The sequence below is a fragment of the Taudactylus pleione genome, unplaced genomic scaffold (genome assembly GCF_031769625.1).
Source record: "Taudactylus pleione unplaced genomic scaffold, aTauple2 ptg000454l, whole genome shotgun sequence".
In the NCBI taxonomy this organism is placed as follows: Eukaryota; Metazoa; Chordata; class Amphibia; order Anura; family Myobatrachidae; genus Taudactylus; species Taudactylus pleione.
In genome coordinates, this window is record NW_028284856.1 from 11,530,431 (window position 1) to 11,544,112 (window position 13,682).

A 13,682-nucleotide genomic window follows, 5' to 3' on the forward strand; every position below is an offset into this window, starting at 1 on the left:
GACTCGGACACTATTTGCGGACGGTCGTTCAAAAAAAGGGGCCGGCTATATAAATTGTGCGCTCGCTCACTACGGTTTGTTGACTCCTCTGTCTGAGTGAACGAAAAATGCACTCGCTATTTTGTAAAAACGCCCCTTTGCCGTTCGCATCACACGTCATCTCCGGTATTTATTTGATTAATTGGGTACATCGAAAGGCATCTGAACTGCTCGCAGTGCTTGTGGTAGGTTTTTCCTACCGCAATCACTGCGAGCAGTTCAGGCTAAAAGACAACCAAGTGACGTGGTCGATGACGCTCCTTTACTAATTATGCACTCCCATTAAACGCCTTTTTTTACCGTTAGGCACGCCTTGTTCGGATCTCCACTCCCCCATTTTCAAGCACCTTCCCCTGTTACCACCCACAAACGGTACATTCTGTCAATCAAATTAGCAGTCCCTCGCTGTTTTACGAGTGCACGATTTCCGACCGCATTGACTGGTTTGCGCATTACGACCCATACGCATGTGCAGTTGTGCGAACATCTCTCAGAGCGAATGAGCGGCCGCTTACGAGTGGCTCTGAATCAGGCCCTTAGTTCCCGGGTTAAGTATCTGGAGCTGTTCAATTATTTTTGGTTCAGTGTCCAGAGTTATGCAATTACCTCCTGTGACTATCTCCGGAAGCACTAGTTAACGCAGATTTCTGTACGCACCTCAAGTGGGTGCTAGCAGAAATGTGCGTTTATATGTATAATAAAATAGATCCTATATGTAAGTGTTCTTGGTGCTCTCTAGCACATCTCTGTCCACTCTCTTCAGTGAGTCGCCGTATTAGTTCTGCTCTAATCTGATACCATGGCAGATATGTCAGGACAGACAAGTACTATATATAGTTCAGTGTTTCCCAACTCCAGTCCTCAGGATAGCTAAAAGCTAATTGTTTGCTATGGGCAACTTGTCCTCTTCAGCAGGTTTTATACGTATCCCCCATTATGAGTAGTGTTATGCCGGGTACACACAAGACCAGAGGTTCCCCAACGTGGTCCTCAAGGCTCCCCAACAGTTCTTGTTTTAGAGGTAGCCATGGTTGAGCACATGTGGTTAATTAGTATCTGTCAATTTGATTTAACCACCTGTGCTCAACCATGGATATCTCTAAAACATGAACTGTTGGGGAGCCTTGAGGACCACATTTGGGAACCTCTGCACTAGACGATATGTTGTCCGATCCGGTGGATCGAACGGCACATTGGCCAGTGTGTACCCGCTATGTCTCTGATGCGTGCTCCCACGCGTCGTCAGTGACATTGCCTGTCAGACCTGCATGCAGGTCAGACGGGCGTTATCAGTTGGGGCCATGCTGCCAAATGCAGCATGGTCCCTGCCTTCGTACCGTCGCTGCCGGCATCGGCAAGTGGGTATACACTTGCTTATGCCGGGTCCCGTCGCGAAGGAGATCGCGCTGGGTACACATCGTTTAGTGTGTACCCAGTTTAAGAATGAAATATTCCTCTGCTCAGTTGGAGGGTTTATAGGTTTGAACTTCAGTCATGTGATCTGCTATTCTGACGCTTCCCTAGTTGTAGTGGTGAATTTAATTTAAGCATCTATGTTCATGCATGTGTTCTTTACCTTATTATCCGATGAGGATCTACCAAACATAGCATAAATAATGTTGGAAAATCTCTGGGAGGACACCAGACTCGCCGAAATGTTATGAGTTTCATGAGCATTCTTTTTAATGTGAATTAAATTATTTTTTATTATCTGTATATCTGTGCTTCATTTTTACTTGCTTAATAAACGTTTATTGCTGCTTGTGTAGCGTGTAATGCATCGGCTGATATGTCAGTCGCTGGTGCTGGCTTGCTGTAACTGCATAATATAATTTCCCTAATATCCCTGAGCTCTTTGGTGTATTCTGCACCCCGCAAACATTCCCTTTACAAAACTACTGTCTCCTAACGTATGGTCCTGGCTTCCATCTCTGCGAAATGTGTCCAGCTGTGATTCTAAACTACCATTCCTTTTGTACTACTTTGTGATTCCTTCTCTTTATAGAGGCATATTAATGAACATAGAAAACTGTGTTGAGCATTGAGGTTGCCAGAATACATCATGCAAAGTCTGGAATGATTGCCTGGAAGATCCATATTATCCTACCATTTTGTTACTTTTTGGCTACATTCTACAATCTAGTAAATTTTGTACTGTGTTGACGTGATTTAATGAGCTTTTTCTTCAGGGACAATAGGGTCTACCTTTGGGTATGTAGTGAAAACAAATCATTGCACATCTTCTAGCTTTGCAGCTCCCAGTATGCATCAGTCCTCCCTATAGATGCTCGCAGAACACGTGTGTGTGTGTGTGTGTGTGCACTGCTGTAGCTGTTGGTCTCAGAGGTTGGTCGGTCTCCCTGTATACCTCTCCTCCTTTTGGGCTTGGTATATAGCACTCTATATCCTATTATTACCACTCCAGGGCTGGCTAGTTGATTCAGAGTACATTTGCAATAATAATTGTACGTATTTATGTATTGTATGTGACTTTAATGCTAGCTGCTGTATTGTACTGCCTATTTGTTTCAAACTGTCAGTTATACCTATCACTCTGTTTCTCCTCATCTCTCTGAAAGGTGTGGTGAGTTTCATTGATACCGAGTCACATTGCATTAATGCTGTACACCTTATACCGTTTATACAATTGTCATGTCTAAAGGTATAGGTGAGAAGGATGAGATGCCAGTACTCAGATCATGTGCGCCTTGTTCGGCAGGTCTATCTGAGCAGGATGTTAACCTGGATGGATTGTGTAGCTTCTGTTGTAAACAGCTACCTGTTCAAGCCAGTACATCTACAGCTCCAGCTCCAGAACCACCCGGGTGGTATCAGTTTTTGTCGCACTTAGTGGACAAAGTCGCAGAAGCGCTGCTCTGGCTGCGGTGTTTCCCCATGCTATGGGGTATTCACAGCAGTTGCACCCTTCTATGTATGCCCCCCATGAATTCCTGTTGGCTTAATTCTACTGCTCACTCTAGTCAGAGTATGCCGCAGTCTATAGCTCCGCAGCAGCCAAATAGGGGCATAAGAGAGGTTCCAATCCAGTGCCTCATGACGACCCGGACTTGGTGAGTGTAACAAATGGGAAATTTCCCCCCCAAATATAGATGCTCATGTCACGAGGTTGATTAGGAGCACTACGTTACCCATTCCTGCATCATCCTCTTTAAATGAGGTTACAGATAAGAAACTTGACAATCATTTGAAATCAATATTTTCATTATCTGGAGCTATTAGCAGACCAGCTGTGGCTATAGCCTGGGTAGTGAAAGCTAATGAAGAATGGACAACGGCTCTGGAAGGTACTAGCCTGAGGCTACCAGAGAACAGCAGTCTTTTTTTCTCTATCAGATGCGAGAAGCAGCTGTGTATATGGGGAAGCGGTCATTGACGCTGGTATTTTGGCTTCTAGGGTCTCGGCGACTTCGGTTGCAGCTTGGAGATCCCTTTGGCTAAAAACCTTGAAGGCTGATGCAGGATCCAAGAAGGCTCTTGAATCTTTGCCTTTTGCGGGGAAAGTACTGTTTGGACCAGAGCTGGATGACATAATGACTTCTCTGGCAACACCGAAGTCTGCTGAATTACCACCCACGACTACTCCTAAATTTAGGCAGTCAGCAGCTCGGTCCTTTCGTCCCCACGGAATAGGGCAAAGGATCAGTCTTCCTCTAGACAGTCATGCCCGCAAGACGCGTTGGCCCAAGAAAAAAACTTGGACAGGCAAATGTCCTGCCTCCAAGCCAGATAGTAAATCTACTGTCTGATGGGACGGGCCTCCCCCTGGGGGATCTCAGGGTTGGAGGCCGACTCTTACAGTTCTCCCAGGTCTGCTATCAGACAACTACGGATGCCGGGTTCGAGAGCTGGTCTCTCAGGGTTATGCCATCACATTCCTGAGGCATCCCCCTCAGAGGTTTGTAGATACAAACCTCCCTTTAGACCCGGGCAGGGCTTCGGCATACCGGGAGTCTATTGGGGCCCTCCTGAAGTAAAGGGTCATAGTCCCCATTCCTGTGACGCAACAGGGAAATAGTGATTGTTCGAATTTATTTTTGATTCAAAAACCAAATGGGTCACATTGCCCTATCCTGAATCTGAAGTCTCTCAACAGGTTCATCCATGTGCCAATATTTTGTATGGAAACCCTACAATCAATTATGCTGGCGATGGAGCCTGGGGATTTCATGGTCTCTCTGGACATACAGGATGCTTATCTGCATGTTCCGATTGCAAAATCACACCAAAGGTTTCTAAGATTGGCGGTAGATCAGCAACATTAACAATTCAGGCTCTACCATTCAGACTTGCCACAGCTTTTCAGGTATTTACAAAGATAATGCCAGTCATGACTGCTCATCTCAGACAAGGAGTCGGGATACTGCCATATTTGGACGATCTCCTGATATTAGCACAATCTCAGGAGAGGTTAGTGTCATCTCCAGATGATCATTGTCTGCCTACAAGAGCACGGCTGGATAATAAATTGAAGAAGTTGTCTTTCTCCAACACAGCAGATGGTGCACTTGGGGGCGCTGCTGGATTCGCTGGGACAGAGGACTCTTCTACCAGAGGACAATATTGTGGCACTACAGTCTGGGGTGTGCAGCCTTCTCTGTACACTTGGCAATGCAGGTGCTGGGCTCCATGGGATCCACACTCGACATGGTGCCTTATGCCCAGTTCCACTCCAGGTCCCTGCAGAATTGGATTCTGGCTCATTGGGATGGTCAGTATCATCGGATAAAGTCTCAGATGATCTGCATCTTTCCAGGGGTTCGGCTCTCCCTCTCTTGGTTCCTGGAGACTACTCATTTTAAACAAGGGTCATTCGTTATGGGTACCAGAATGGGTACTTCTCACCATAGACGCAAGTCTGCGAGGATGTGGAGCGGTGACTGGTCACCACACCTTCCAGAGAAGGTGGACGGTGCAGGAAAGTCAACTACCAATAAATATATTGAAGCTTTGTGCAGTACACAGAGCACTCATACTGGCGCAGGACCTCCTACTGGGCAGGCCTGTCCAGTTCAGTCTGACAATGCGACAGCAGTGGCCTACATCAATCATCAAGGAGGCACACGAAGTCTAACTGCCATGAATGAAGTGGCAGACATTCTGCTGTGGGCAGAATGCCTTCTTCCAGCAATATTCATCCTAGGTAGTCCGCTTCCCAGTTAAGAACACCTAAGTCGCCAGGACATATACGCCGGAGAATGGCCTCTTCATCCGGACATCTTTCAACTACTGGTGGACAGGTGGGGAATACCAGACGTAGACCTCATGGCGTCACGTCACAACCACAAGGTCCCCAGGTACGGGTCCAGAACAAGGGACCCCTCAACCTCCTTCATGGATGCTCTGGTGCTGAGTTGGGACTTCGGGGTAGCATACCTGTTTCCACCAATCTCCCTCCTCCCAAGGGTCGTCAGAAAGTTCAAGCAGGATAATACTAATAGCCCCTGCCTGGCCCAGGAGGCATTGGTTCTCCGATCTGACATGTCTATCAATAGACAGTCCACTTCCACTGTCTCTACAGCCAGATCTGCTCATGCAGGCTCCCTGCCTATACCAGAATTTACCTCTGCTGGCTTTGATGGCATGGCTCTGGAGTTTTCTGTCTTCGGTGATCCAGACTATGCTGAGGGCAAGGAAGCCTGCTTCCGCCCGCTTCTATCACAGGATTTGGCATTCATTTTTTCTTTGGTGTTCTCACAGAAAATATAACCCTAAGATTTTCCAGATGTCAAGAGTACTTGCTTTTCTTCAGGCTGGATTAGACTTAGGTCATCGCCTGGCTACCTTGAGAGTCCAAGTTTCTGCTTTGACAGTTTGGTTCCAGTGCAGGAATGCCCCTTTGCTGGATGTCAGAACATTCTTATAGGGGGTTCTTCGGCTGCAACCTCCATTTCTCCCATCGGTGGCACCGTGGGATCTATCCTTGATTCTCAGGGTATTGCAGTCTCCTCCCTTTGAATCCTTGGATATGTTGGACTTGCGATGGCTGACAGCGAAGATCCTTTTTTCTCCTCGCTATTTCTTCAGGTTGCAGAGTTTGACTTGGCACCACTGTCATGTTGTTCTCCTCCAAATTTGACTTTTCATCAAAATATAGCGGTCCTCCGTACTAAGGCAGGTTACCTTCCAAAGGTTGTATCCCATTTTCATATAATTGAGGAAATTGTATTCCCGTCCTTTCAGCCTTCAGACCTGTCTACAGGTGAAGCTTCCCTGGATGTGGTTTGAGCCCTTCGTGTCTACGTGGATCGTACCAACTCCATCAGGAAATCAGATTTGCTCTTTGTGTTCTAAGGATTTCACAAGCGAGGATGGCCAGCGAACAAACCGATTTTGGCTCGCTGGCTGCGTATGACTATTTCTGAAGTCTATACCCAAGCTGGTCTCCCTGTCCCTAACAAGGTTAAGGCACATTCCACTCAGTCTATGGGACCATCATGGGCGGTTAGAAATGGTGCCTCGCCTGAACAGCTGTGCAAGGCAACTACTTGGTCTTCCGTCCTTTATCAAATTCTATGCATTTGATACTTTTGCCTCCCAGGATGCTTCCTTTGGGCGGCGGATTCTCCTCTCTGCGCAGGAGCATCCCCACCCTTAAGGGAACTACTTTAGGATGTCCCCAAGATAGATTCTGTGTACCCTGTGGACCCTGAAGAAGAAAATCAGTTATGGTATAACATACCTTAGATAACTCCTTTTTCTTCGAGGTCCATAGGGTCCACAGAGCACCCTCCCTCACGTACTTGGCCTCAGTTGGAATCTGTTTTGTTTTTTTCGTATAACTGATTCCCTCTTCGTATGTTGAGTGTTGTGTGCGATGTACTTCCTTCTCCACTATCCATCTCTTGCCGTTATGGTTGTTTACAAACTGAAAGCCTGTGGTATATAGGGAGGAGGTACGATGCATGTTGGGAGCTGCAAAGCTAGAACCTGTTTGGTGCAATGGATCGTTTCCACTACATACCCCAAGGTAGATTCTGTGGACCCTATGGACCTCGAAGAGAAGGAGTTATCCAAGGTATGTTATACCAGAACTCAGGTTTTTTTTTTTTTTTTCTTCACTGATAGTTCCAGTATTCACAGCTGACTGTTGTGTAAGTGGTAAATCATGTGTCATCAGATGTACATATTGAAAAACTTGATTTAAATGATTTTGACAAAATACAGTGAATGATGTAAGAAATGTTTCTTTATCACAGAGGTGTGAAGGATGTTCTCAAGAAGCGCCTAAAGAATTACTACAAGAAGCAGAAACTTACTCACAAATTGGCAAAAGACTCCAGTGACACAGATGGATACTATGACTACATATGTATTATTGACTTTGAGGCCACCTGTGAGGAGGGTAATGACCAAGAATACATCCACGAGATCATAGAGTTCCCCATTGTCTTGCTCAATACGAGGACTTTGGAAATTGTGAGTTTGTGCATATGGCTTCTTGTAGATTTAATACCGGACAGACTTTTGTACGTGGTATACCATTTATTTTTTCCTCCTTCTCTTGAAATCTGGTATAATGTCTAACCTTCTTCTTCTACTCTCTAAAGTGTGGTCTAATTTGTAGTGTAATCTCACCCAAAATTAAGTCCTACTCCTGATCATAATGGCAGTGATTTCTTGTCCGATACCCTGCTGGCACTTCTGATCAGCTATCCTACTAGGAACACTTTGATCACCTGAGACCTTATTGCTTCTAGTGATCAGAGCACGGAGTGGATACTTCAATGTTCATGACTATTATGTGTTAGTTACATTTTCAGAGAAAGCAGCAAAATGTTCCACTGTTACAGAAGTGCCGATTGCCTGGCAGAATGTTATGTTATGTTACGTTAGTCAGGAGTTCTCTAATACCGATTGCATTTTTGCAGACAGGTTGGCTATCCATATTTTCCCCTTCCCCACTACAAGCAGTTCCATCCCAGAAGCATCCCTGCCCTGTGTTTCATGTGTGCTCCTACATTCGTCAAATTTCTATTAATGTATGTTGTGGTGTCTCCACTGTCCATTACTTTGCTATTTTTGAAGGAGGCAAATTGTTCTAATGTGTTTGGTTATTTCTAAAGACTGCATCCTGTAGATGGCACCTTAAAATACCAGACAGTGGTTGAGTTGTGTTTTTAAGTAACATGCATATGCAAAACTTGTTAATTTAAAATTGATAATATTTGAATTCCGCAAAAGGAAAATCCATAAATAACTCCTTTTCTGTATTATATATGGAAATACTAAAGTGACTTTCTTATGCCCTGCATGCACCACAAAGCATGTATAGCAGTTGTTTCACTTATATGGTTGCGTATTGACTAAATCTTGAAATGCTGCAGCGCCATGTAATAGTGTAGATATAATTTATTCCACGGTTATGTTTATGGCATGTTTGTTATTTTTACTCTTTAGGAAGACACTTTCCAGCGTTACGTGAGGCCAGAAATCAAGCCGCAGCTTTCTGAGTTCTGCATTAAACTTACTGGAATAACCCAGGTAAATGTTTGAAATGTCCTGTATTCCAATAGGTGTTCAACCTGCATTTTCACATTTTAAAATACCTTAGATCAGTCCTTCCCAAACTTTCTCAGTTCGAGGCACTCTTACGGTATCCATTAATATTTCAAGGAACCCCCAAGCCAAAATAAATACCGGGCAATCCCATTTTTTTTTTTTAAGTAGTTGGGTCAAAATAACGTAATGATTATTATTTAAAAAAAGCGAGAAAAACTGTGCTGTTCTTACCCATAGTCCCTTCATCTCTCTTCCATTGCCCCCTCCGTGTCTCTCCCATTGCCCTCTCCATGTCTGTACATTTGCCTTTCTCCATTCCCCCCCTCCCCACCTCCCTTGATTGTCTGCACCGTTCTGCAGCATCGCTCCTTAGATCACACGCTTCCAGTCTGATCTCCCACAACACACTGCACTGTAAGTCCCCATTTAGCAACAGGCAGCCTCAGGACTCCCTGACAGTTGCTTTATAGTGACCGCTCTCCCCCCGCTCATCGCAAACCCCCGCACAGCTCCGCTCTACTCCACACCGCCAATCCCTCTCCAATGTGTGTGTGTGTATGTATATATGTATGTGTGTATGTATATATATATTACACGCACACACATATACATATATATAATATACATATATATATATGTGTGTATATTATATATAGGTGTGTAATATATATTAGTGTGTGTGTATGTATATGTGTATATATATATATATATATATATATATATATATATATATATATATATATATATATATATAGTATGTATATGTAGCTGCTGTGCACTGTTGGGGAGCCACTGCCCTAGATTTATTCTGTGGTTCTTATAAAGAGGGACAGAATATATATATGTGGGTGAGTCGCCCTGCAAGTTAAGCTTTATGCAAAGAAACCAGCAAGGATGACTAATAATGAACACTTTGGTAACTCTATCTTGCAGGGTGTCTTGTCCTCCCCATATGGGGTGTGCAGTTATCTGTGAAGAGAAGACAGTGGGTGTGCCAGACCTGAACTGGCATGGGTCTAGGACATCCTACCTTAATTGTTAGATAAGCTTACATAATGTGTACACTCCATTACAACAATTCCTTCTAGTGGCCATATAAAGATGACACTGGTAGAATGTTTGGCATCTAACAAGCGGTACCATTGTGGAATAACATCTTTCAGAAGTGAGAATAAAGTACTGCGTAATGGACACTTGATGGTTCATTCATTCAGCTTATAATAGTTTAACACTTTAGTCTTCTGTCACTCTCTTCGCTCTCATGGTAACATGCTTAACATTTTGAGTGTTCTTTATTTTCGTGACAATGGTAATTTGTTTTTTTTCTTTCTACAGGATGTGGTTGACCAAGCAGACACATTCCCTGTAGTTCTCCAAAGTGTTGTGAATTGGATGAGAGAGAAGGAGTTGGGTACAAAGTACAAATATGCTATTCTGACTGATGGGTAAGATAATCTTTGTAGGGTATGATATTGTGTTATTTAAAGTGTAGCTTGTATGTAAGCTCTCACGAGCAGGGCCCTCTTCCCTTTTTGTGCTTTTCCTTCCCTCACTCATACGATCATCTACTCAAATCTCTCCACAAGGGCACTTAACACTTGGTAGCTGACGCCCTACTGCATCGCTGCAGCAATGTTTATAAACCATTTTCTCTTTCATCCACTAGGGGACACTGGAGGTGCTTACGCTGGGGTATAGAGGCGTGGATAGCTGGAGCCGGCACTTTAAATAATTTAGAAGTGTGAAGCTCCTCCCCCTCTATGCCCCACCAGCCCTCAATTAAGAAAATGTGCCTACAGAGCTGGTCACAACCTGCTGTGCTCCAGCAACACATTTATTTAATTTATTTAGTTTTATTATTTTCTATCATCTTTTTTTACACCTTTTAGGTACCCTTCGCCACCTCTCTAAAGGTGGGGTCCGGGTACCTGGCGCCCTGTCCTTAATAGAAGGCAGGAAGGAGTGTACAGTGCTTATACTAAAAGCACTGACGGCTCCTTACCGCCACACACACACAGCACTTCTACAAAGCTGGGCTTCCGGGCAGTCTTCAGAAGCGCTGCCTGCCAGGTGACTCCCCCCTAAAGAGAAAGTGCTGTTCGGAAGGGAAGCCGTCCAGGGAGCGCAGTGAGTAAATCACCTGTGCATCCCCCGTCTCCTGCCCTGCGGCCAGTGCAGGATGCAGAGAGCGCTATGGCGCTGATAATAGAGCTGCTTCCCTCTTCCCACTGCTGAGCGGCTAGAGGCTCCTGTTCAGTGGGGCTTGAGCAGCGGCTACAGCGCTGCTCATTGACTTGCATCTCCCCTCTCCCCGCTGCTGAGCACAGTGGGGCTTGCAGGGGGAGGTGATTAATTAGTACAGCCATATTAGAGCCGCTGTGGGCTTGAGGAAGGGTGGCGGAGCTTAACAGTGCGGGCTCCCTGTCCCATTTACGCGGCAGCGGCAACAGCGTGGCTGCTGTTTGTTTAACCCACTGTTGCCTGCATCTCTCCATTATAGGTAGGGTGCAGCACATGCAGAAGGCTGATTCTCCTGACTACATCCCTGGCAAGAGGCTGTGAGTAATCACTGGGGTGTAAGTGCAGGGAATCTAATCTGTGGGAGGGAGTACCTCTTCCTCTGTGTCCCAACCAGCCTTTTGTTTTATTTCTAATTCACTTCTGGTGTACCTCTGGGTGTCTGTGTGTATCTATGTCAAAACAGAACAAAAGCGGCTCAAAAGATGTTTGTCTGTTCTAAGTGTAACAACAAACTATCCAGGCCGCATGTCGCTGGATCCACGTTATGTAATGCTTGTATAGCAATAGATCCACCGATGGCTATTACGGCCACACCTGCTCCTCCATGGGCCGCTGACATGGTAGGAGTAATGACGGATTTAACGTTAGTTAGCTGAGGCACGTAAGTCTCAGCCTCTCTGGGTGGCTGATTTAACCAAGTCTATAGACACCCTGGTACAGCTTATGGGTACAGCGGCATCTGCACCCTCCAAACAAAAGCATACTCTGACGACTGTTCTCCAGTCAGAGGAGTCGGATGAAGAATTCCTCACTATGTAGGATACCGAAGAGGAGAATTGAAGGACACGTTACAGGACAGTACCTCACAGGAGTTGGAGTCCACTTCTCCCGGGGTGGAATCTCTAATTTTGGCAGTTAGAAAAAACACTGAATTTACCTGAGGATGTAATTCCTGCATTCCAGAAGTGTGAATTATTTCATGAACAAAGAGCTTGGTGGTTTTTCCGTTCTCACTGCAACTTCAACAGCAGCTCTCAGTGGCCTGGAAACAACTGGATAAATGGTTCCAAATTCTGCGCCGGGTTCCATCTAGCTACCCTTTTCCATCATCCATGATGGACAAGTGGGAAACGCCTCCTTCGGTAGATGCGTCCGTCTCCCGTCTCTCTAAGAAAACAGCACTCCCAGTACCGGGGGCTACAGTACTAAAAGATCCTTCGGATCGTAAGTTGGAGACAACGCTAAGATCTATTTATACTGCAGCGGGTGCTCAACTTAGACCCACCCTTGTTACCGCTTGGGTTGAGGCGGTGGTTTTGCTGGGCTGACCAGTTGATTACCAGTTTGGACTCTGGTACAGTACCTCTAGAGCAGAGTTAACGTCTACTTGCAGAACACATGTGTGAGTCTGCAGTTTACTTGGTCGAAGCTTCAAAAGATATCAGTCAGATTAGTGCTCGCATATCCGCTTCTGCTATTTCGGGGTGCAGAGCCCTCTGGTTGCGCACTTGGCATGCGGATGCAGAATCTAAGCGTGCGGTGGAGGGTTTACCATTCACTGGCGATATGCTCTTTGGCCCAGAATTAGCCAAATGTATATTCCAGTCCAGGGGGGGTAAGTCTTCCTTCCTCCCGTCAACTGCTCTGATCCCCAGAAGATCTTACAATGGACCTTCGTTTCGTTCCTTTCGTGCGCCTCATTCCTTTCGTGGTGCTCCCACGCAAACTAGACGGCAGGGGTAGAGGTCGTCCACACACGGTTGCACGTAGACCAGAGCCTAAACCAGCGGAAAAAAAAACAGGTGGCATGACTGTCTTCCGTCCCACCTGGTACCTTCTGCAGTGGAAGCCCGTCTGCAGAACTTTCAACAAGTTTGGAACCACCAGACCTCTACAGACCCATGGATCCGCAGACTAATTTCCCTGGGGTTCCGAAAAGACTTCGAAGTCCCCCCTCCACCTCGGTTCTTCACTACAAGTCTGCCAACACCTGTAGACGGGGCCAGGGTTCTATAGGAGGCTATCCAGTCTCTAGTGGTATCGTCTGCGCTAGTTCCGGTTCCGGAACATCAAAGAGGTATGGGATTTTACTCAAGCCTGTTTGTAGTACCCAAGCCGGATGGCTCGGTCAGGGCCCATCTTAAACCTCAAGTCCTTGAACCTCTGAAGATGTATCGTTTCAAAATGGCAGTCATAGCGAGCTTGGAACCAGGGGAGTTCCTATTATCCCTGGATTTCAAGGATGCCTATCTCAATGTTCCCATCTGGGAACCACACCAGACCTTTCTGCGTTTTGCCATATTGAAAGATTATCCGTTTCGGGCATTGCTGTTCGGGTTATCCTCGGCTCCCCGCATATTCACCAAACTCATGTCAGTCATGATCGCTCTCCTTCGGTCATCAGGAGTGAACATAATCCCTTATTTGGATGACCTGTTACTCAAGGCTCCATTGGTGTCTCTTCTATCAGATCATGCCTTACTGACATATTACACTCTAATCCAACACTGTTGGATAATCAACTTCAAGAAGTCGAATCTCAGTCTCAGGCATGATATTGGATACGAAATCACGGAGGATTTTTCTTCCAACAGACAAGGCCAGGGATATCCGGTTATTGGTTCAACTGGTCCTCAGACCAAAGAAGGTGTCAATGCTTCTTTGTCTGCATCTCTTGGGGAAGATGTGGTAGCTGCTTGCGAAGCGCTACAGATTGGCCGGTTCCACTCCAGGGTATTTAAGCTGGACCTGCTAACGCAGGAGTCAGGGTCTCATCTGTTTCTACATCGACAGATCCGTCTGAGCCCGGTTACCAGAGTAGCCCTTCTTTGGTGGATACAATCCAACAATCTGTTAGCAGGCAGAAGATTTGGAGTGTGGGA

The 13,682-nt window shown here is 45.7% G+C and overlaps 1 protein-coding gene across 1 annotated transcript in view; it reads left to right on the forward strand.

The window, feature by feature from the left end:
• The window catches only part of ERI1 (exoribonuclease 1), a 47,934-nt gene that overhangs the window by 19,264 nt on the left and 14,988 nt on the right, over positions 1–13,682 (forward strand). Inside the window, exons 3-5 of the mRNA XM_088448264.1 lie at positions 7,257–7,476; positions 8,458–8,541; positions 9,895–10,004. Coding sequence (XP_088304390.1) covers positions 7,257–7,476; positions 8,458–8,541; positions 9,895–10,004 — 414 coding nt within the window. The remainder of the gene's footprint in view (positions 1–7,256; positions 7,477–8,457; positions 8,542–9,894; positions 10,005–13,682) is intronic.